Raw genomic sequence first — 20,155 nt, 5'->3', positions numbered from 1 at the left:
CTGAAGGCTGGGCGCCTCGCCACTCTAGGACTACAATTCCCGAGAGGCCTTGCGATGGACGCCATCTTTGTTCCCCACCAGGCCAAGCGATTTTGCGGAGGGGGAGTAAGACCCCTTGCGTCATCGGCGCGCGCGGCCGCCGTCGCGGAGAGATGATGTTTAGGTCCGGGACTGTCAGTCGGTGCGCGGCCGGGTACGGGCCGGGTGGCCCGCGGGGCCGGCGCCTCCATGGCGGCCGTGTTTGATTTGGATTTGGAGACGGAGGAAGGCAGCGAGGGCGAGGGCGAGGGCGAGGGCGAGCCAGAGCTCAGCTCCGCGGTGAGTGCTCCGCCCTGGCGCTACTGGATCTTGGAGCCGATCCTGTCACCCAGCCGAAGCTGGAGCGGCGGCTCCGCACGCCCGCAGCGGGCTCCGACCCTTTGCAGACCCAGATCCTTCTCAGATCCCGGCCTCTATTAAGCTCTGATCCCACCCTCACCCCGATCTCTCTTCCAGAACCCCAGCCTTTTCCCCCGATTCTCCTTTTCCTGCCCTCGGCTTCTTCGCAGTTCTTGCACATCCCGTGCCAGCTGCCATGCCTGACACCCTTTTCTCCTGGGCCAAGCAGTCCAACCTGAGCGGGAGCGGGGAGGTATCCTGGCACCTTCCTTGGCTCTTACCCCTCGGTTTCTCACAGGACGTGTGTCCCGTTGCCGAGTTGAGGGCAGCTGGCCTGGAGTGAGTGAGGGTCGTGTTGGGGGAGGGGGGAATGGAGTGGGGAAGGGGAACTGGGGAACACTAGGGCCTTGTCCTTATTAACTCCTTGTATCTGTAGGCCTGTGGGACACTATGAAGAGGTGGAGCTGACTGAGACCAGCGTGAACCTCTGCCCAGAGTGCATCGGGCCCCACTGCTTTGAGCTGCTGCGTGTGCTGGGCAAGGGGGGCTATGGCAAGGTAGGGGCGGGCGCACCCTCCTCCTGCCTCACAACCTCCATCTGGAGGCAGCAAAAGCTTCTCAAAACAAATTAGACTTGTGAATCAGCAGGGCTTCTAATGGGATTCAGAGCCAGAAACATAAAGGAGGGAAGGCCAAATCCTCTCCAATCGGACTTGAAATCTTCACTGCCGCACCCTTGGCAGGGCCTAGACCTCCTGGTCCCAAAGCCAGAGCTTAGGGTGGGGCTTCTTGAAGATAGTATGTGGAGAGGGAAGTTGATCCTGTCTCCCCTGCCCTACAGGTGTTCCAGGTGCGAAAGGTGCAAGGCACCAACTTGGGCAAAATATATGCCATGAAAGTCCTAAGGAAGGTGAGTCACTTGTTCAGCCAACAAATACTGTGTGACTGCCATTCCCAACGTGCTGTACCAGGCTTTGGGAAGACAGCAGGGAACACAGTGGAGGAGGGGCCCTGTCTTTGGCATTTACTGATTTATTGTCTGTTGTGATGTGTATTGTCTTGCAGTAATTCTCAATGGGAGCAATTTTGACTCTTAGCAGACATTTGACAACATGTCTGTACACTTTTTTTTCCCCCTTGTTTTGAGAAGGAGTTTCGCCCTATCACCCAGGTTGGAGTGCAGTGGTGTGATCTTGGCTCACTGCCACCTCTGCCTCCCAGGTTCAAGTGATTCTTGTGCCTTAGCCTCCGGAGTAGCTGAGATTACAGGTGCCTGCCACCACACCCAGCTAATTTTTGTATTTTTTGTACAGGCGGGGTTTCACCAGGCTGGTCTCTAACTCCTAATCTCAGGTGATCCACCCGCCTTGGCCTCCAAAGTGCTGGGAGCTGGGATCACAGGCATGAGCCATTGCACCTAGCCATTTTTTTTTTTTCTTTTGGGATGGAGTCTCGCTTTGTTGCCCAGACTGAAGTACAGTGGTGCGCACTCTGCTCACTGCAACCTCTGCCTCTCGGGTTCAAGGAATTATCTTACCTCAGCCTCCTGAGTAGCTGGGATTATAGGCGTGTGCCGCCACACGTGGCTAATCTTTGTATTTTTATTTATTTACTTATTTATTTTGAGACGGAGTCTCACTCTGTCTCCCAGGCTGGAGTGCAGTGGTGCGATCTCGGCTCGCTGCAACCTCCACCTCCCAGGTTGAAGTGATTCTCCTGCCTCAGCCTCCCGAGTAGCTGGGATTACAAGCATGAACCACCATGCCTGGCTAATTTTTTTTGTATTTTTAGTAGAGATGGGTTTTTGCCATGTTGGCCAGGCTGGTCTTGAACTCCTAACCTCAGGTGATCCACCCAACTTGGCCTCCCAAAGTGCTGGGATTATAGCCATGAACCACTGCCTGGCCTAGTTTTTGTACTTTTTAGTGGAGACGGGGTTTCACCATGTTGGTCAGTCTGGTCTTGAACTCCTGACCTCAGGTGATTCGCCTGCCTCAGCCTGCCAAAGTGCTGGTATTACAGGTGTGATCCACTGTGCCTGGCATGGACACTTTTTTTTTTTTTTTTTTTTTTGAGACGGAGTCTCGCTCTGTCGCCCAGGCTGGAGTGCAGCGGCGCGATCTCGGCTCACTGCAAGCTCCGCCTCCCGGGTTTACGCCATTCTCCTGCCTCAGCCTCCCGAGTAGCTGGGACTACAGGCGACCGCCACCTCACCCGGCTAGTTTTTTTTTTTTGTATTTTTTTTAGTAGAGACGGGGTTTCACCGTGTTAGCCAGGATGGTCTCGATTTCCTGACCTCGTGATCCACCCGTCTCAGCCTCCCAAAGTGCTGGGATTACAGGCTTGAGCCACCGCGCCCGGCCATGGACACATTTTTGATTGTCAAGGCGAGAGAGGAGAGTTACTGGCACCTGGTGGGTGGAGGCCAGGGATGCTGCCGAACGCCCCACGGTGCACAGGGCAGCCTCCCACAACAAAGAATGACCTGGTCCCAGGTGTCAGTAGTGCCCAGGTTGAGAAACCCTGTGTTAGAGGATAAACCCATCCCTGGAAATGATGATGGCTGACTGCAGCAGAATTATGGAGAAATGCAATGGAGTGACAGAGCATGGCAGCAGGTAACAGATGGATGGTCTGAGGAGCTCTGGATGCCCCCAGTTTTTTTCTTTTGAGACGGAGTCTCGCTCTGTCGCCCAGGCTGGAGTGCAGTGACCGGATCTCAGCTCACTGCAAGCTCCGCCTCCCGGGTTTATGCCATTCTCCTGCCTCAGTCTCCCGAGTAGCTGGGACTACAGGCGCCTGCCACCTCGCCCGGCTAATTTTTTTTTTTTTTTTAGTAGAGACGGGGTTTCACTGTGTTAGCCAGGATGGTCTCGATCTCCTTACCTCGTGATCTGCCCGTCTCAGCCTCCCAAAGTGCTGAGATTACAGCCTTGAGCCACTGCGCCCGGCCTTTTTTTTTTTCTTTTTTTTTGAAACAGTCTCAACCACATCAAACTGACTGACTTTGGACTCTGCAAGGAGTCGATCCATGAGGGCGCCGTCACTCACACCCAGGCTGGAGTGCAGTGGCGGGATCTCAGCTCACTGCAACCTCTGTCCCTGAGTTCAAGCAATTCTCCTGCCTCAGCCTCCTGAGTAGCTGGGATTACAGGCGTGTACCATCGTACCCAGCTAATTTTTCTATTTTTAGTAGAGACGGGGTTTTGCCATGTTGGCCAGACTGGTCTCAAACTCCTGACTTCAGGTGATCCACCTGCCTCGGCCTCCCAGAGTGCTGGGATTACAGGTGTGAGTCACCGCGCCCAGCCTGGATGCCCTAGTTTCTAACCAATTCCTGTATCTCCAGGCCAAAATTGTGCGCAACGCCAAGGACACAGCACATACACGGGCTGAGCGGAACATTCTAGAGTCTGTGAAGCACCCCTTTATTGTGGAACTGGCCTATGCCTTCCAGACTGGTGGCAAACTCTACCTCATCCTTGAGTGCCTCAGTGGTATGAGTGCGGGCCCAGGCAGGGGTGTGTGGCGGGGGCAGGGAGCCAGCATAGGAAGCTCTGGGGGGAAGCTCTTGAGAGATGAGTCTGTGGGGGTTGGCTAGGGGCCCCCACTCTGTCCTACCCATCCGCCCATCCATCCGTGCATCTGTCCCACCATTCATTCATTCAGCAAACGTCTGTCCAGCCCCTACTGTGTCCCTCACGTGTGTTGGGGGTGGATGGGCATGGTGGGAATTTGGGTAGAAGTCCAGAGGATGGTTGTGTCTCTTCCTACTCCCCTCCCTGTTTTGTTCTTCTCTCCTGTGTGCCCTGCATCCTGTCAAGTCCCCAGTCCAACTGGTTCATTCATTGTAGCGTCCTACTCTATCCGTCCACTCTCAGGGGCCTGGTGAGTTGGTCAGAGCACTTTTCTAACTGGGCTGAGGCCTCCTGCTCACCTGCTTTCTAGTGTCTCCTCCACCAACTGCTAAGGTCATAGAGCCTGGGGCTGCTCCCAGACCTTCTATTCAGTCCTGTGGCTTGCTGCCCAGATCAAGCCTCACCCCTAGGCCAGCTGACCCCTGCTGGCTGTGAGCAGTCTTGGCCTGCCTTTCCCTCGTTTGGGCCAGATGAACCCTGCGAGCTTCTGCCTCCATGCTCTACATTCGCTCCGTTCATCACAGTATCCCCTTAAAGTCCCAGCAAACCGCACTTTCTCTGTTCTGTTGTGTTGGGATTCACTCTGTCTTCCCTGTCTCCTCTGCGAGATCTTTTGGGCTAAGCTCTTGGAGCTGTGGCCTGGGCCTGGTGTATTAGAGCTGTTGTGTACATGTCTGTCTCCCCAGTAGACTGAGCATCCTGAGGGCAGTGGCTGGGTCTCTTCATCCTGTCCCCAGCTTCACCCAGCACAGGGCCAGGCACCGAGTAGGCGTCGGTAGATGTTTGCTGAATTGAATTGAATCCCCACGGCAGCTCTGTGAGGCAGGTAGGGCAGGAATTATGAGCCCCGCTTTCCCCAAGAAGAAATAGACTCAGAAAGTGTAAAGGGACTTGGACCCAGCATGTGGCTGCTGACGTGTTTGTGTGGCAGGTGGCGAGCTCTTCATGCATCTGGAGCGAGAGGGCATCTTCCTGGAAGATACAGCCTGGTGGGTGTTACTCCTCCACTTTCCTGAGGCCGCCAGGTCCCTGCCCTGCTCCCGCCATCACCCTGTCTTGTTTCTGCAGCTTCTACCTGGCCGAGATCACACTGGCCTTGGGCCATCTCCACTCCCAGGGCATCATCTACCGGGACCTCAAGCCCGAGAACATCATGCTCAGCAGCCAGGGTGCGCCTGTGTGCGCGTGCAGCTGCAGGCGGGCTCTGCAATCTGTGGGGAGGCCGAGGAGCTCTGTGGGTGGGGTGGGGCCCTGGTCATGCCTCTGCGCCTGTGTGCGCGTGCAGCTGCAGGCGGGGTCTGCAATCTGTGGGGAGGCCGAGGAGCTCTGTGGGTGCGGTGGGGCCCTGGTCATGCCTCTCCACACTCTTCCTCAGGCCACATCAAACTGACTGACTTTGGACTCTGCAAGGAGTCGATCCATGAGGGCGCCGTCACTCACACCTTCTGCGGCACCATTGAGTACATGTAAGTGGCACCTGGCTGGCCCAGGGGTCGGGAGGACAGCCCGAAGGGGCATGGCCTGACTGACAGTTCCACCTGGACCCCAGGGCCCCTGAGATTCTGGTGCGCAGTGGCCACAACCGGGCTGTGGACTGGTGGAGCCTGGGGGCCCTGATGTACGACATGCTCACTGGATCGGCAAGTCCAGCCTCCTGGGAGGAGGAGGGGCAGGGGCAGGGGTGGGAGGAGCCCCCCTACTGGGGCAAGGGCAGGGCCTGGTGGGAGGCCCACAAGGCCCCTCTCACCTTCCTCCTCCTCCAGCCCCCCTTCACTGCAGAGAACCGGAAGAAAACCATGGATAAGATCATCAAGGGCAAGCTGGCGCTGCCCCCCTACCTCACCCCAGATGCCCGGGACCTTGTCAAAAAGGTGGGACTCCTTTCTGTCTTCTCTGGGGCCCTGCCAGCCACTCAGCATGTGTTCTTGAGTCTCTCTGGGCTGTGGGGAGGCCAGGGCCACCCTGGCCTGTGCAGTTTGCCTCTGGGAGTAAAAGGAGCCCCTCCCTTGAAGTCCGGGATTCAGCCCAGGTCTCAGCTCTGTCACAGACCAGCTGCTGCCCTAGCCCAGGCCTTAGGCTGAGTCCTAACTGGGGACGTGCTTGTGATGAGCTGGCCACACTTCCATCAAAGGCGAACATCAGAGGTGTTAGGAGGAGGCCAGGCAGCCACATGGGGAGTTGGCGCCTCACCAAAGCGCCCTGGGGCAATGCCAGGGCCCAGGAGCCTCTGCAAAGCCTTTGCGGAGAAGGTGGCTCCATTGACCAAAACTTGAAAGTCCCCAGGGTATCCACAGGTGGGAACCACACCCAAAGGCATTCTCTCCCATGTCACCTGACCCCCACTCCGGCTAGCCCTGGGACGTGGGGACACAGGAACAGTACCTGCCCAGTCCCTCACCCTCTGTCCTGCTCCCGCAGTTTCTGAAACGGAATCCCAGCCAGAGGATTGGGGGTGGTCCAGGGGATGCTGCTGATGTGCAGGTGGGTTTGGGGCCACCACCAGGGGTAGGGCTGAGTCTCCAAGGGTGCCAGGAATGGGGGTAGGGCCCCAGGGCAGAGGGAGTGACCAAGGGTGACCAAGGGGGCAAGCAGGGTGAGCTGTTAGTGGGTTTGGGGCATTCTCTACCCACAGAGGCATCCCTTTTTCCGGCACATGAATTGGGACGACCTTCTGGCCCGGCGTGTGGACCCCCCTTTCAGGCCCTGTCTGGTGAGCAGCAGGCCCAGTGGACAGTGGCCAGTGGTGGGTGGCAAGTGGAGAACCCGCATCTTGGTGCCCTCTGACCCCTCCCCTATCTGGTCGGCCCACAGCAGTCGGAGGAGGACGTGAGCCAGTTTGATACCCGCTTCACACGGCAGACGCCGGTGGACAGTCCCGATGACATGGCCCTCAGTGAGAGTGCCAACCAGGCCTTCCTGGTGAGTGCGGGGCCTGGGGGCTGTGGGACCAGGGCAGGGATGGTGGCTAAGGATGGAAGTTACTGAGTGTCGCATGGCCCTGCCTCCGCCCCCAGGGCTTCACGTACGTGGCGCCGTCTGTCCTGGACAGCATCAAGGAGGGCTTCTCCTTCCAGCCCAAGCTGCGCTCACCCAGGCGCCTCAACAGTAGCCCCCGGGCCCCCATCAGGTACTGAGGGATGTGGGGATGTGTGGCTGGGATAGGGACACTAGCAGGCAGGACGCCAGCTCCAGCCTTGGGTGCTTGGGCCACGTCTGTCAGCCAGTGTTGGCTTAGGTTACTGTGTCTACCATGGGGACCTCAGTCCCTACCCCCCTTGCGGCCAGGCTGCCTAGGTGGGAGTTTGTAGAGCCCACGGCCTGTGTGCCTGGGCAGGTGGGAAAGTCTGCCTTCCCTGATCGAGTGCTGGCAGGCCCTGGCAGGGCCTAGGAGGCCCTTACTCTGCCTTGGTTTCCCCTGCAGCCCCCTCAAGTTCTCCCCCTTTGAGGGGTTTCGGCCCAGCCCCAGCCTGCCGGAGCCCATGGAGCCACCTCTACCTCCACTCCTGCCACCGCCGCCGCCACCGCCACCCTCCATCACCGCCCCTCTCCCCATCCGTCCCCCGTCAGGGACCAAGAAGTCCAAGAGGGGCCGTGGGCGTCCAGGACGCTAGGAAGCTGGGTGGGGTTGAGGGCAGCCCTTGAGCCCTATCCCTGCGGCTGTGAGGGCAGCAGGAGCCTGGGCCAGTTTCAGAGACCTGGGGGTGTGTCTGGGAGTGGGGAGCGAGTGCGTGCGAAAGTGTGTGCCTGCTGGGGCAGCTGTGCCCCTGAATCATGGGCATGGAGGGCTCCAGGCTACGACTGCTGGGGCCAGAGCCCTGCTGCCCACCATGCCCTGCGCTCAGCTGGCTGCTCCCGTGGACGATTAAAGGTCTGAATCATGGCGCTTCCCTGACTCTCTGCGCTGCACGCCTGGGGGCGGGGGTGGGTTGGATTGGGCCGGGGGAGCCCCTGGTCCGGGAGGGAGGGGTCTCTGTAGGACCACAGGGCCACAGGCTGGAGGAGTTTTATTTCAAATGGTTGCCTGATGCCGGTGGGGGTGGGGGTGGGGCCCTTCCCGTGGTGAGGGGGGTACACGTGGACTTGGGAACTGGTGGGGGGTGACAGTCTGAGGTGTGGTCATGTGGGGTGGGGGTCCAATCCAGCCATGGCATCTTGGGAAGCAGAGGCACAGGGAGTGAGTGGCCGTGGCAGAGATGGGACACCAAGACCAGCTGCTACAGTGCGGTGACATGGAGGCCCTGGCCCCCAGCTGCCCTGGCGCTGTCGTCCCAGGCTGCGCTGCCAGCAAAGGCGTGCAGGTCACTCAGCAGGGCCTCAGCACTGCCCCCTGCGCTTGCTGGTCCTGGGGAGCCAAGGACCAGGTCGCCCTCCGTGTCACTGTCTCTGGCTTCCTCAGCCCGCACGGGGACCTGCTCTGGGCTGGACGCCTCTCCACATAGCTGCTCGCCTTTCCCGGGGTCAGCCTGCAGGCCACCATCCGTGACGTGGTCATAGTCTGCGTCCTGCTCATCCTCCTGTCGCTCAAGGTCATTGTCTGGGGACCCCAGCTCAGCTCGGGCCTGCAGCCAGCGGCCCGGGGGGCTGGCCCAGAGCAAGCGCCGTGTGCGGCCCCACAGCGCGGCACCCAGGCGGGCCGGGTGGTAGTAGCCCCCTGAGTCACGGCTGAGGCGGCGCCAGGCCAGTGCCAGGCCGGTGACCAGCAGCAAGAGCAGCAGCAGCAGCAGGACAACGGTGACAGAGCTGGAGCCCACGCTGTCCTCCGCGCTGCCACCCGAGCCCAAGGCCCCTGGCAGGGCCAGCAGCATCCCGAGCCCTAGGGTGCAGGGCAGAGCCTGTGGGAGACAGGCAGGGGCTCAGAGGGCTCAGCACCTGGGGTGGGGCCTGGTGCAGGGCAGGCTGGGTGATCAAGACCACTTTCCTTTTTTTCTCTTTGGGATCCTCTTGGGACAGCCAAGCAGAGAAGACCAAGGCCTTATTTGGTCAACCAGGCTCTGGCCCTGTGAGATCAGCCCCCATTCCTCCAACCTCCTCCCTACCACTCGCCTCCCCCAACCGCTGCATAGAGCCACCTGCCTGGGGCCTTCGCACTGGCTGTTCCCTCTGCCCTGAAAGCTCCACCTCCTCCCACCCTCCCCTCCCCCAGGCTGCATGGCCAGCTCACTGCACTCAAAGGTCACCCCAGTGAGGCTGAACCTGACCTTAACCTCTACCCTGATGTCCATCACTGCAGCCCACCCCAGCACCCCCTAGCACTCAGCGCCTTTTTCCTCACATGCCACCCAATCGAGATAATTGTACTCATTTTTTATGTCTATTATCTACCCCCCACAATAAGCTGCTAGGAGAAGGGGGCTTTTTGGGTCAAGCATGTTAGTAGGTAGTCAGTAAGCGTGGGTTAAACGTGTCTAGGCTGCCTGGGTGGGTTGGGGAGGAGATGGGAGGGAGGGAAAGAGGTTGCTAGCTGGTGTCAGGGCTAGCTCTCCCTGAGGCCTGGGATGGAGGATGGAGGATGGAGGGGCCTGGACCCACCCCGAGGCAACTGTTCATCTTCTGCTTGGCCAGGTCCCCAAGCAGGGGTCTGGGAGGCCCCTCTTCCTCCCTCCCCACCATGGGGCTGCCCCAGCTGCAGGGTTTCCGTTCCACTCCCAGTCCCTGAGGGCCCCAGGCGTGCAGGGCCGGGGCTGGGGGAGGCGGGCGCAGCTGCCAGAGGAAGTCTGCGGTCGGAACAGGCTAGGTGGGGGGTGTCGGGGGAGGGGTGCTGAGGTGCAGCCAGCCTCCCCCAGCACCCCAGGCTGTCCACCCAGGTTCCAGGAATGCAAGTTCCCGCTCACAGGAAGACCAGGTGAGGGCCTTCCCCGGGCTCCTGAGGGGGGCCTGGTCCGGTGTGGGGTGCCGGGGGCCATGCCCGGAGTCCCAGAGAGCCCAGCTCAGGTGAGAGAAAGGTCCAGCCTCTGCCATACTTCTCTTAGGTCTCACCTCTTCCCCGGAGCCAGTGTGGGGCCCTCCTCAGCTCCACCAGCCCAGACAGTCTAGCCCCGACCGCCTGTGGCCCCCATCCCAAGAACCCGGGGGTTCTGAGGCTCACCATTCGTCCACAGGCCCCTCCGCGCCGGGCACCCACCTCCAGCTCTGGCTGTGTTGAGCGAGAAGTGAGCTCAGTGCTCGTCTGCAGTGAAGGGTGGCCCGGGCTTCCGCTTCCTGCCCACATACCCCATCTGCCCCTCCCTGCTGCAGGACCCCTGGTCCACACCAGACCCTCCCCGGTCTTCCTGGAGGAGGCTGGGCTGCGGGGCCTGTCCTCCAAGGGAGAAGCAGCACCAACTTCAAGCTGGATGCAGCCTTGCATGTGTGCCCAGGTCCTCTGCCTCAGTTTCCCTGCCTGACAATCCAGGGGAGCAATGTCTGTGGGGCTGCTCACTGCCCCCACACCAGCACATGGGTGACTCCTGCGACATCATCTGTCTCCAGGTTTCCAGACTTCTCAGCCCCACCCTTGCAGCGGCAGGTCAGCCCGGCTTTTAGAAAGAGAATTTTATTTGGAATGAAAATATAGAGCCCACCTTCCCGCCTCCTCTCGGGGGGGAGCAGAGGGCTGGGCAGTGGTCGGGGAGATGGTCCCTCAGAGGAGGAGGAGCTCGCCTGGGCATGGAAATCCTCCACAGGAACAGTGAAGAAAGCTGGGTGGTGGCTTCGGCCTGGGCCTGGGACAGGTCAGGGTGGGAACTGACCCCTGGGCTGCCTCGGAGGCCCTGGGCAGCCAGCCAGCCCGGTGCGACCCGCTGGCAGAAGCTGAGTGGGAAGGGGGCGGAGGAGGAGATGAAGGTGGCGCGTGGCTGTGGCCCTACGCATCCCCGTTCTCCATGCGGCCCAACTGCTCCTCCAGGCGGCAGATGCGCTCCCCCTGCTCCTTGACCAGCGCTCTCAGGGCCCGCAGCTCCTGCATCACCTCCTCCAGCTTCCCAGCCTCCTGTGGGGACATGAAGTGGGGGTAGGGGGTGGTAGTCAGGGTCTGCTAAGCCATAGCCCTCCCAAACCCACCACTACCCCAGTGAGGGAGAGCAAATGGCCCAGGCCCACACAGCAGGCCAGGGCCACAGGAGGGGCTCCCAGCATCACCCCTGCCTGCGAGTGCATACCCCGGCTCTGGTCAGGCTGCCGCTGTGAGTGGCATCAGCAGCAGTGGTGGTGGCTGCAGGGGCCCCCAGGCGGGAGGAGCCCAGGGCCGCGGCGGGCCGGCTGTCAGACAACACGTTGCGCCGGCTAATCTTCAGGTCCCGCTGCTTGCTGGGCACGTAGGCCTCCCGCAGCGAGATGAGGATCGGGTCAGCATCCCGCCCGCTCACCCACTCCTCAGCCTCCAGGGCTGCCTCGGGCCCGGCTGTGTCAGGGTACAGATCATCCTGGAAGAGGTCCGACTGGGTAGGGGGCCGGGACGTCAGGATCAGTTGGGAGGCCCCATAGGGTCCCCTCATCCCTGGGCCTCCAGGCTTGCACTGTTAACCCATTCTCCCATGGCCTGGCCCCAAGGGGCCTCTCGAAAGCTCCATTCTGGCCTTTCACTTCCCTTCTGGATGCCGCCAACAGCTCCCTCTGAAGCTTTCCCACCCTTCTGAGCAAGGCCCCTGTCACCACCTTCCCCTGCAGGCCACAGGGGCCACTGTGTGGCTTTGTGGGATTCTGGGGTCCATGGACTGTGAGCTCCTGGAGCAGGCCCTATCAGCTCAGCTCTCAGCTTCACTCCCCGAAATGGGCCTGGCATGTTGAAAGAGCAGTCGGCAAACGCTGGCCAGAGAATCATGGAAGCGTGTCCAAGGCTCTTGGTATCTGAGGCCAAGCCACATGTGGCCCGGTCCCCTCTTCATGGGATTCCCCACTGTAGCCAGACTCCGTGTTCCTCTCTCCATTCCCACCACCGTGCCCTTCGCCTGGCCTGCCCCCAGTGGATGACGCTACCCCAGCTGTGCTATGGGTACTGCCTCCTTCAGGAAGATCTCTGGCTGCCACTCCCTCCCTGACTGCCTGGCATCCTTCTCCTCCTGTGGCTCATCCTGTGTCTCATCCCCACTTGCCCCCTGACTGGCACAGCCCAACAGCTGGCTGGTACAAGGGCAAGCTGGCATCTGTCCAGCTCACTGTCCACAAACCATACTAGGTCATGTTCCATTCACAGGCTTTGCCCTAGTCACAATTGCATGGCCCGCCTGCTGGAGAAAGGGGCGAGTGAGCAGAGGGACGGGTGGCCTCACCTTTCTTGGCACAGTCATGACGATGGGCTCACACTTGCGCTCGTGAAGTTTGTAGAACCTGGGGATGCGAGGAGCAGCCATGGGTGGAACACCCGCCCCCCCCCCAACCAGCTTTCCTGGCTCCCAGCATCCTCCACTTCCAGTCCTCACCCCAGGACCTCCACAGGCTGACCCCTAAGGCGGCTAGACCGCCACACAGGCTGCCTCGTGACAGTTCCCATGGCCCGCCGGGCCTCCTTGGCCCAAGGTTTCAGCCTGCTCCCGAGCAGCCTCCAGCGACCTGACCTCTTACCTTGGATGCCCCTGTCCCTGAGTGGCCTCACTGGCCCTCTTACCGGGCAATCTCGCACTTGCTGACCTCCAGGCCCCGCTTGGGCATGCTGCCCATGCCCCGCTGGGGCTCCTTGCTGGTGAATGTGTTCAGGAAGTGGATGTAGGGGGGCTCCTCTGTGATCTCAAAGTACCGGATGCTGGAGTCGCCCTGTGTGGGGAGGGGGCTCAGCACCCGGGCATGCCTCTTCCCTGCCCCTCGCCAGCCCTGCCCAGCCCTGCCCAGCCCCACCTTGCCGCAGACGTAGACCACATTGGTGTCGGGGTCGTAGAAGGGCAGCAGGGCCCCGTTGCTCGAGTCCAGTTCCTGCAGGGCCATGGGTTCCTCGAGGTTTTCCTGGCACATTGGGGGCAGTCAGGCCAAGCAGAACCTCCTCACCCCCTAATCCCAAACCAGGACGGGCCTCACTAAGGCCAGCCAGCACTGCCCCCTAAATGCAGGTGGGCCCTCTGCTGCCTCTATGCCTTTTCCCACATGACGACCCCCACCTGGCCCTCCTGGCTCCACTTTATTTCCAGGGTCCCTCTTTTCCAGCTTCCTCCAGGCCTTAAGACTATGCCCAGGCCACTGAACAAGTGCTGACGCATACCCCACCGTGGGGAGCCTGGGGTGCCAGCAGCACCAGCCCCAGATCAAGGGGCCCTGGAGGTCACTGTGCAGAAGCAGAAAGGGCTGGGGGAGAGGACGCTTCAGGGCAGGGCTGGGAGGCTTGCTGGAGGAGGAGGCTTTCTGGAGGAGTGGGGAGCCCTGTATAGGCAGTGGGTGGTACAGGCAACCAAGGGAGAGAAAGGTCCTTTCATTGGTATGAACATGGGCAAAGACACGGAGGAAGTGGGAGGCCATGGGGGAGTGGCGGGGCAGTTGGGCGAGCAGGGGGCAGGAGAGGAAAGGCTGACAGAGTCCCCAGCCCTGAGAGCCTCAAGTGCCAGGTAGAGAACCTAGGAACCACAGGCCTCTCCGGTGAACCATGCCTGCCTGGCCCAGGGCAGAGCTCTCCAGGGTGGGGCCCGAGTCTCAAGCTTGCCCCCTTAAGCTGGCCACTCACTGGGTCCCAGAGTGCCAGCTGCCGCTCACTCATTCGGCTGAAGCCCGTGGTGAACACCTTGCCATCTGCCAGGAAGATGGCTCGCATGGGCCGGGCCCCCTCATGAGCCTTCTCCCGCTCCTGTGGGGGGGACAGGCTGGTCAGTGCAGTGCCCTGCTCAAGGCCCTGGGCCTATTCACGGCCATCCTTGCCCTCTGAGGCCACATACTGCCATCAGGGTGCCCCGACGGGGGTCGATGATGCGCACGCTTTTGTCCTTGCACGCTGAGCAAAACAGGCTGCCGTTGCGGTTCCAGCTGACGTTGTAGATGAGGTCAGGGTGCAGGCTGTCCAGGCGGTACAGCTCCTCTGCTGTGCCCACGTTCCAGATGAGTACCACGTTGTCGCAGCCTGGCAGGTGAGGGCTGTCAGCTCAGGCCAGGCGGGTGGCAGGAGGCCATTAGCTCACCAGGCCAAGGCCCACTCTGCCCACCACCCTGGGACAGACTGGGTCTCTCCAACTCTGAGGGCCTCAGCTTTCCCATCTGTCAGGTGGGCCCTGGAGGGGCTGCTGGGATGTATGGAGAGGTCCGTGGGGGGACAAAACGGGGGGTGGTGCACACCTGCACTAAGCAGCACGTTTCGGGCCGTGGGGTGCCAGGCGATGATGCCCACTCGCTTGGTGTGCCCCTCCAGTACCACCACCGGCTCTGTCAGTGGGGAGGTCAGCCCATTCTCTGGGATCTGCCACACCTGTGGTAGGGACAGGGCCACCGGGCTCAGTCCTCTGATGGCCCTACTGCTGGCCCCCTTGAGCCACGCCCGAGACCCTGGCCCAGCCAGTCCTGTGTCTCACCATGACCGTGCAGTCCTCTGAGCCGCTGGCTATGACTTCATCATTGTGGGGACACCAGTCGATGTCCAGGATAGGTCCCGTGTGCCCACACACCGTCGGGTAGGCCTTGTCAATGCGGCCCGTCTGTGGGCACGAGGGGGCAGTCAGGGGGCTTCATCCCCCCCAGAGTCTTGGTCTTCCCTTCCATGGAGTGGGAATGACGTGCAAGTCCTGGCTCACAGGTGGCCCAGATGTGACTGTGCCCCACTCGCCAGGTGAGCAGGAAATGTTTGCTGCCTCTAATCCTGACTCTATGGCAACAGGCCACTCTCTATCTGTGCTAACACTTGGGGCAATAAATGTGGGTTATAACGCCTGCCCAGCAGTGTGAGAAATGGCAAGATGCGGGATTTGAGGTATGCAGAAAGGCCCAGCAGGGGTGGCCGAGGTGCCTCCTCTTCCCCCAACCCTGACAGGACCCACCTTGCTTAGGGGGAGCACCAGAAAGGCACCCCCGCCACTGGCCTCCACAATCACTGCCAGGAACTTGGGGTTGACAGCGCAGAAGGTGCTGTCCCAGGTAACACGGGACACGCGAATGTCCTCGTAGCACTGGTCGTTCTTGACCGGCTGCCCGAACACATGCCGGAATTTGCTCTGCCGGACCACTTTGCGGAAGGACATGTCTGCGGGACAGAGAGGCCTGGGTCAGCGCTGCGCATCCGAACAACTCCAGCCCTCCCTAGGCTGCTGAAGGTGAGCCGAGAGGAGGCAACCGGGGGCCTGGCCACTGTAACCCTCCTGGGTCTCAGTTTCCCCAGTTACATAATGGGGTCACAGGTGCAGAGCCTGGCCGCCTCTCACCCGGCAGGCAGTGATCTGAGGGGTTAATGCTCCGGCCCCGATCACCGCTGAGTGCTGAGGGGCTTTGCAGGACGCAGGGCCCCTCCCTGGCTCTGGTGTGTGTGCGGGGCAGGAGGTGGGAGGTGCCGGAGTTGGAGAGCTCTCAGCTCTGCTGTAGGTCCCAGCCAGTCGGGAGCAGCCTCCTTCCTGCTTAGAGATTTGGAGGCTGGGCAATAGGGAGGAAGGAGAGAGGAGGCAGGAAAGGTCTCTCTACCGTGGGGCCGAGTGAGGCCCCATTTCTGAGTCCCAGGGAATGTCCAGGGAGCCCCGGCATGACCCCCAGGAAGAGACGGGGGTCGGGACGCAGCTGCCGGCCGCGAAGCAACCCAGAGCGGCCTCGGAGCGGGGTCCAGGGTGAACCAGGAGCCCAACTTCCAGGGACCCCCGCCCAGGAGAGGAGAGGATGGGCGGCCAAGGGGAGTAGGACTGAGAGTGGGCGCAAGGGAGGGGAAAGGCTCCTGGGACCCGCGATCCCCGCTCAGCCCCCGCAGCCCCGCCCAGCCCGCGCCCGCGCCCCCAGCCCCGGCCCTGCCGCTCTTACCGGGGGCACCGGGGTAGCCGGGGGCTGCAGCACCGGCTTCGGGCGGTTCCGGATCCCGGCCTCTGGGAAGCAGGAAGCGGGATTCAGGAAGTGACAGAGGGACCGGGAGCGGGGGCGGGGACGGGGCAGGGGCTCGCGGGGGCGGGGCCGAGGTCACGCGCGGAGGGGCGGGGCGGGAGGCTGAGCGGCGCCGCCGGGGGCGGGGCCAGGGGAGCCCCGCCCCCAGGACTCGGTAGGGCGCCCCCCTCTGCAGCTCCTGGGGAAGAAGGGGGCGGGGCAGGACCGACGGCGGCTGCTGCAGAGGCGCCGCAGGTGCGGCTGCAGGCTTTCCGCGAACGCAAAGCCCTTTCGCGGTCCTGCTTCTCACAGTGGCATCCGCAGGAGTGTCCAGGATTCGGTGAGGCCCCGCCTTCCCGGCCCCCGACCGAACGCACGCCTCCAAAGGGCCCCATTACCGCCCCCAACAAATAAATGTAGAATCTACAAGGACCGTGGATATGTTCACGTGACTCTTTTTAAGTTATAAAAGTTCATGCTCTTGGTTAACAATGTAAAGAAAATAACAGCAGGTGTTGGGGTGGTGTGTTTTTTTTGTTTTTTTTTTGAGACGGAGTCTTGCTCTGTAGCCCGGACTGGAGTGCAGTGACCAGATCTCGGCTCACTGCAAGCTCCGCCTCCCAGGTTCACGCCATTCTCCTGCCTCAGCCTCCCGAGTAGCTGGAACTACAGGCGCCCGCCACCTCGCCCGGCTAGTTTTTTGTATTTTTTTAGTAGAGACGGGGTTTCACCGTGTTAGCCAGGATGGTCTCGATCTCCTGACCTCGTGATCCGCCCGTCTCGGCCTCCCAAAGTGCTGGGATTACAGGCTTGAGCCACCGCGCCCGGCCCGGGGTGGTTTTTTTTTGAGACAAGGTGTGTCACCCGGGCTGGAGTGCAGTGGCATGATCATGGCTCACTGCAGCCTCGACCTCCTAGACTCAAGGGATCCTCCTGCCTCAGCCTCCCAATTAGCTGGGACTCCAGACACACACTACCACGCCTGGCTAAGTTTTCTTTTACCTTTTGTGGAGATGGGGTCTCTTGCTCTGTCACCGAGGCTGGTGGTTTTTTTTTGTCTTGTTTTGTTTTGAGTCTGTCTCCCAGGCTGGAGTGCAATACCACGATCTCGGCTCACTGCAACCTCTGCCTCCCGGGTTCAAGCAAGTCTTCTGCTCAGCCTCCCGAGTAGCTGGGACTACAGGCACGCGCCACCATGTACAGCTAATTTTTTTTTTTTTTTTTTTTTTTTTTTAGACTCTTGTTCTCTTCCCAGGCTGGAGTGCAATGGCGCGATCTCGGCTCACTGCAACCTCCACCTCCCACATTCAAGCAATTCTCCTGCCTCAGCCTCCCAAGTCGCTGGGATTACAGGTGCCTGCTACCATGCCCTGCTATTATTTTGTATTTTTATTAGAGATGGGGTTTCGCCAAGTTGGCCAGGCTGGTCTTGAACTCCTGACCTCAGGTGATCCACCTGCCTTGGTCTCCCAAACTGCTGGGATTACAGGCGTGAGCCACCGCGCCCAGCCCCCCAGGCTAGTCTTGAACTCCTGGGCTCAAGCAATCCTCCTGCCTCAGCCTCCCAAAGTGCTGGGATTACAGGTGTGAGCCACTGTGCCCATTGAGAAAACAGCAGTGTTTATGGAATGAGTGGAAGACCCAGGAGTCCCATTTTTCAGGGTAAACACCTGTGCATTCTGCCGAGCCTTCTTATTACAAGTCAAAAGGGGGCCATGGCCAGCAAGTCCCTTGCACCTTGCCTTCTTTTCTCCACCATCTCCCTTGGAGGCCTGGAAATCCATTCACAGGCCTCTGTCTTCCTCTAGCCAGCTCCTGTGACAAGGAGCCCAGACTAGCCTCTCCAGATCCACCCCATCCCATTCCACACGTGGAGTGTACCCCTGCTCCCTTAGGCCAGCGACTCTGGGGCACTGGCTACTTCCCTTATTCCTTCCTTGAGCATCCACTGCCCTGGCTGACCGATGGCACCGTCCCTTTCCCAGAAAGAGACGGGTGGAGGAGGAAGCGGGGGAAGAGCAGAAGCCACAGGAGCCTTATCTCTGGCTACAAGAAGCCCCCACTGTGTGTCTGAGAGTTACCTCGGGCTTGTCCCCCATCTCATTCCCATCACCACACCCCATTGAGGAAACAGGCACAGAGAGGTGCGGTGCCTGCCTGCTTGGGTCCAAAGCCCTTGCTTTTCCTACTGCTCTATAAACCCTGGGGCTGGAAGGATCTAGATCCCACCCACCTTCCTTCCCACCCCAAGACCTGGGCACATCGTGTTCTCTCCATCTGGAAACTCTTTCCTCAGATCCCAAAAAGTCTCCATTCCCCACTCAATCCAGGTCTCTGGTCAGATGTCACCTCCTCCTAGGGCTCTCACAGACCACTCCTCACCCAGCCACTCTCTGGGCCTTGCTTGTCCTGACTGCATTGTTCTTTTTTTTTTTGGAGACAGGGTCTTGCTCTGTTGCCCAGGCTGGAGTGCAGTGGCACGGTCCTAGCTCACTACCACCTCACACTCTGGGGCTCAGTCCTCCCACCTCAGCCTCCCAAGTAGCTAGGACTACAGGCACGCAGCACCTTGCCTAGCTAATTTTTACTTTTGTAGAGATGGAGGTCTCCTGTGTTGACCAGGCTGGTTCCAAATTCCTGGCCTCAAAGGCCTCAAAAAATCCTCCTGCCTCAGCCTCCCAAAACTCTGGGATTACAGGTGTGAGCCACCACCCGGCCTGTGTTCTTCTGCGGCGCCGCCTGATGTGCATCAGGTGCTGATTGGTGTATGTGCTTTGTGTCAGCCTCCACCAGAATGTCAGCAAATCGAGGGGAAGGACTTTGCCTATCTTCCTACTGTATTCCCAGCACCTAGAACAAGACCCAACACTCAGTATGAGATCGAGTAATGTATGAGGAATGAATGAATGAGCAGCAACCCTGAATGTAGAACTGAACAATATTCATCATCACAACTCTCAGAATCAATGAAGGGGAGGGAAGGAAAGGCATTTCTCACCTGGAGAAGGAGTGAGTCTTCCAGACAGCAGCAGGAGACTGGCCCCCTGGGATGTGGTAGGCAGGGGGTGTGTGACTGGGCAATGTCTTTGGGCTGAGCCCACCTTCATGCTCATTTTCTCTAACACAAAATCCTCCTCCATGGGCCACTAGGAGAACTCTTTTTTTTTTTTTGAGACAGAGTCTCGCTCTGTTGCCCAGGCTGGAATGCAGTGGCACGATCTCGGCTCACTGCAATGGAAACCACCTTTGCAAAACTGTGAGACAGTGAAAGAGATCTAACTTAACCGAATCCATCTTGCTTTTTTTTTTTTTTTATTTTTTTTTTATTTTTATTTTTATTTTTTTTGAGACGGAGTCTTGCTCTGTCACCCAGGCTGGAGTGCAGTGGCCGGATCTCAGCTCACTGCAAGCTCCGCTTCCCGGGTCTACGCCATTCTCCTGCCTCAGCCTCCTGAGTAGCTGGGACTACAGGCGCCCACCACCTCGCCCGGCTAGTTTTTTGTATTTTTTTAGTAGAGACGGGGTTTCACCGTGTTAGTCAGGCTGGTCTCGATCTCCTGACCTTGTGATCCGCCCGTCTCGGCCTCCCAAAGTGCTGGGATTACAGGCTTGAGCCACCGCGCCCGGCTTTTTTTTTTTTTTTTTAAGACAGAGTTTTGCTCTGTTGCCCAGGTTGGAGTGCAGTGGCCGGATCTCAACTCACTGCAAGCTCTGCCTCTCGGGTTTACGCCATTCTCCTGTCTCAGCCTCCCGGGTAGCTGGGACTACAGGTGCCCGCCACCTCGCCCAGCTAGTTTTTTTTGTATTTTTTTAGTAGAGACAGGGTTTCACCGTGTTATCCAGGATGGTGTCGATCTCCTGACCTCATGATCTGCCCGTCTCGGCCTCCCAAAGTGCTGGGATTACAGGCTTGAGCTACTGTGCCCGGCCTCCATCTTGCTTCTAATCTCTAAGCTGTCCTTGTTCATTTCTGGGTGTAGGCTGAACTAATTTTGGGAGAAACTTAGTTTATAAACAAAGACAGTAACAGCCCTTTCCCAAAGCAGACGTCCTCGTTGCCTGGGGACTAGATTGCCTTTGTAGGACTAACATTAGCCACAAGATTAGAAATTATGGTTTAGGGCCAGGTATGGTGGCTCACGCCTGTAATCCCAGCACTTTGGGAGGCTGAGGTGGGCGGACCATCTGAGGTCGAGAGTTCG

At 59.7% G+C, this 20,155-nt stretch overlaps 3 protein-coding genes across 5 annotated transcripts; 1 reads left to right on the top strand and 2 right to left on the bottom strand.

Annotated features, from left to right (window-relative positions):
• The first annotated feature begins 214 nt into the window (after positions 1 to 214).
• On the top strand, positions 215 to 7,896 carry RPS6KB2 (ribosomal protein S6 kinase B2). The gene is made up of 15 exons (XM_007967017.3): positions 215 to 318; positions 677 to 717; positions 815 to 935; positions 1,220 to 1,288; positions 3,728 to 3,875; positions 4,948 to 5,005; positions 5,085 to 5,185; positions 5,392 to 5,482; positions 5,566 to 5,656; positions 5,780 to 5,887; positions 6,435 to 6,497; positions 6,649 to 6,726; positions 6,828 to 6,935; positions 7,031 to 7,143; positions 7,438 to 7,896. Exons 1-15 carry the CDS (start codon positions 229 to 231, stop codon positions 7,625 to 7,627), a joined length of 1,470 nt encoding a protein of 489 aa, XP_007965208.1. The 5' UTR covers positions 215 to 228; the 3' UTR covers positions 7,628 to 7,896.
• Positions 7,897 to 8,003: 107 nt separating this feature from the next.
• Positions 8,004 to 10,485, bottom strand: PTPRCAP (protein tyrosine phosphatase receptor type C associated protein). Its single transcript, XM_007966306.3, has 2 exons — positions 10,102 to 10,485; positions 8,004 to 8,848 (listed from the first exon to the last, which is right to left on the bottom strand). Exons 1-2 carry the CDS (start codon positions 10,360 to 10,362, stop codon positions 8,231 to 8,233), a joined length of 879 nt encoding a protein of 292 aa, XP_007964497.2. The 5' UTR covers positions 10,363 to 10,485; the 3' UTR covers positions 8,004 to 8,230.
• A 47-nt stretch (positions 10,486 to 10,532) lies between these two features.
• CORO1B (coronin 1B) lies at positions 10,533 to 16,012 on the bottom strand. 3 transcript variants are annotated; one of them, XM_007966209.3, is made up of 12 exons: positions 15,897 to 16,005; positions 15,317 to 15,521; positions 14,936 to 15,138; positions 14,474 to 14,596; positions 14,241 to 14,370; positions 13,847 to 14,028; positions 13,639 to 13,758; positions 12,825 to 12,929; positions 12,598 to 12,743; positions 12,263 to 12,320; positions 11,153 to 11,431; positions 10,533 to 10,983 (listed from the first exon to the last, which is right to left on the bottom strand). In XM_007966209.3, the coding sequence occupies exons 3-12, from the start codon at positions 15,134 to 15,136 to the stop codon at positions 10,858 to 10,860; spliced, it is 1,470 nt and encodes a 489-aa protein (XP_007964400.1). In that variant the 5' UTR covers positions 15,137 to 15,138; positions 15,317 to 15,521; positions 15,897 to 16,005; the 3' UTR covers positions 10,533 to 10,857. The 3 variants fall into 3 exon arrangements, with proteins under 3 accessions (XP_007964400.1, XP_007964337.1, XP_007964263.1); XM_007966146.3 differs by having other exon boundaries at positions 15,317 to 15,502; positions 15,897 to 16,002; XM_007966072.3 differs by lacking the exon at positions 15,317 to 15,521 and having other exon boundaries at positions 15,897 to 16,012.
• Between the last annotated feature and the right edge of the window lie 4,143 nt (positions 16,013 to 20,155).

Source organism: Chlorocebus sabaeus, chromosome 1, assembly GCF_047675955.1.
Source record: "Chlorocebus sabaeus isolate Y175 chromosome 1, mChlSab1.0.hap1, whole genome shotgun sequence".
Classification (NCBI taxonomy): Eukaryota; Metazoa; Chordata; class Mammalia; order Primates; family Cercopithecidae; genus Chlorocebus; species Chlorocebus sabaeus.
Note: the sequence above shows the minus strand (reverse complement) of the source record. Positions and strands in the feature narration are given on the sequence as shown.

What these genes read in the sequence shown, in the direction of transcription:
- RPS6KB2 (XM_007967017.3), top strand. Translation starts at nt 229, where the DNA reads ATGGCGGCCGTGTTTGATTTGGATTTGGAGACGGAGGAAGGCAGCGAG. An exon ending in CATCATGCTCAGCAGCCAGG is followed by an intron (nt 5,186 to 5,391) that starts GTGCGCCTGTGT and finishes ACTCTTCCTCAG; the next exon opens with GCCACATCAAACTGACTGAC. An exon ending in CCCCTTTCAGGCCCTGTCTG is followed by an intron (nt 6,727 to 6,827) that starts GTGAGCAGCAGG and finishes GTCGGCCCACAG; the next exon opens with CAGTCGGAGGAGGACGTGAG.
- PTPRCAP (XM_007966306.3), bottom strand. Translation starts at nt 10,362, where the DNA reads ATGCAAGGCTGCATCCAGCTTGAAGTTGGTGCTGCTTCTCCCTTGGAG. An exon ending in GAGGGGCCTGTGGACGAATG is followed by an intron (nt 8,849 to 10,101) that starts GTGAGCCTCAGA and finishes TGTCTCCCACAG; the next exon opens with GCTCTGCCCTGCACCCTAGG.
- CORO1B (XM_007966072.3), bottom strand. Translation starts at nt 15,136, where the DNA reads ATGTCCTTCCGCAAAGTGGTCCGGCAGAGCAAATTCCGGCATGTGTTC. An exon ending in TGGTGCTCCCCCTAAGCAAG is followed by an intron (nt 14,597 to 14,935) that starts GTGGGTCCTGTC and finishes TCGTGCCCACAG; the next exon opens with ACGGGCCGCATTGACAAGGC. An exon ending in AAACGTGCTGCTTAGTGCAG is followed by an intron (nt 14,029 to 14,240) that starts GTGTGCACCACC and finishes CTCACCTGCCAG; the next exon opens with GCTGCGACAACGTGGTACTC.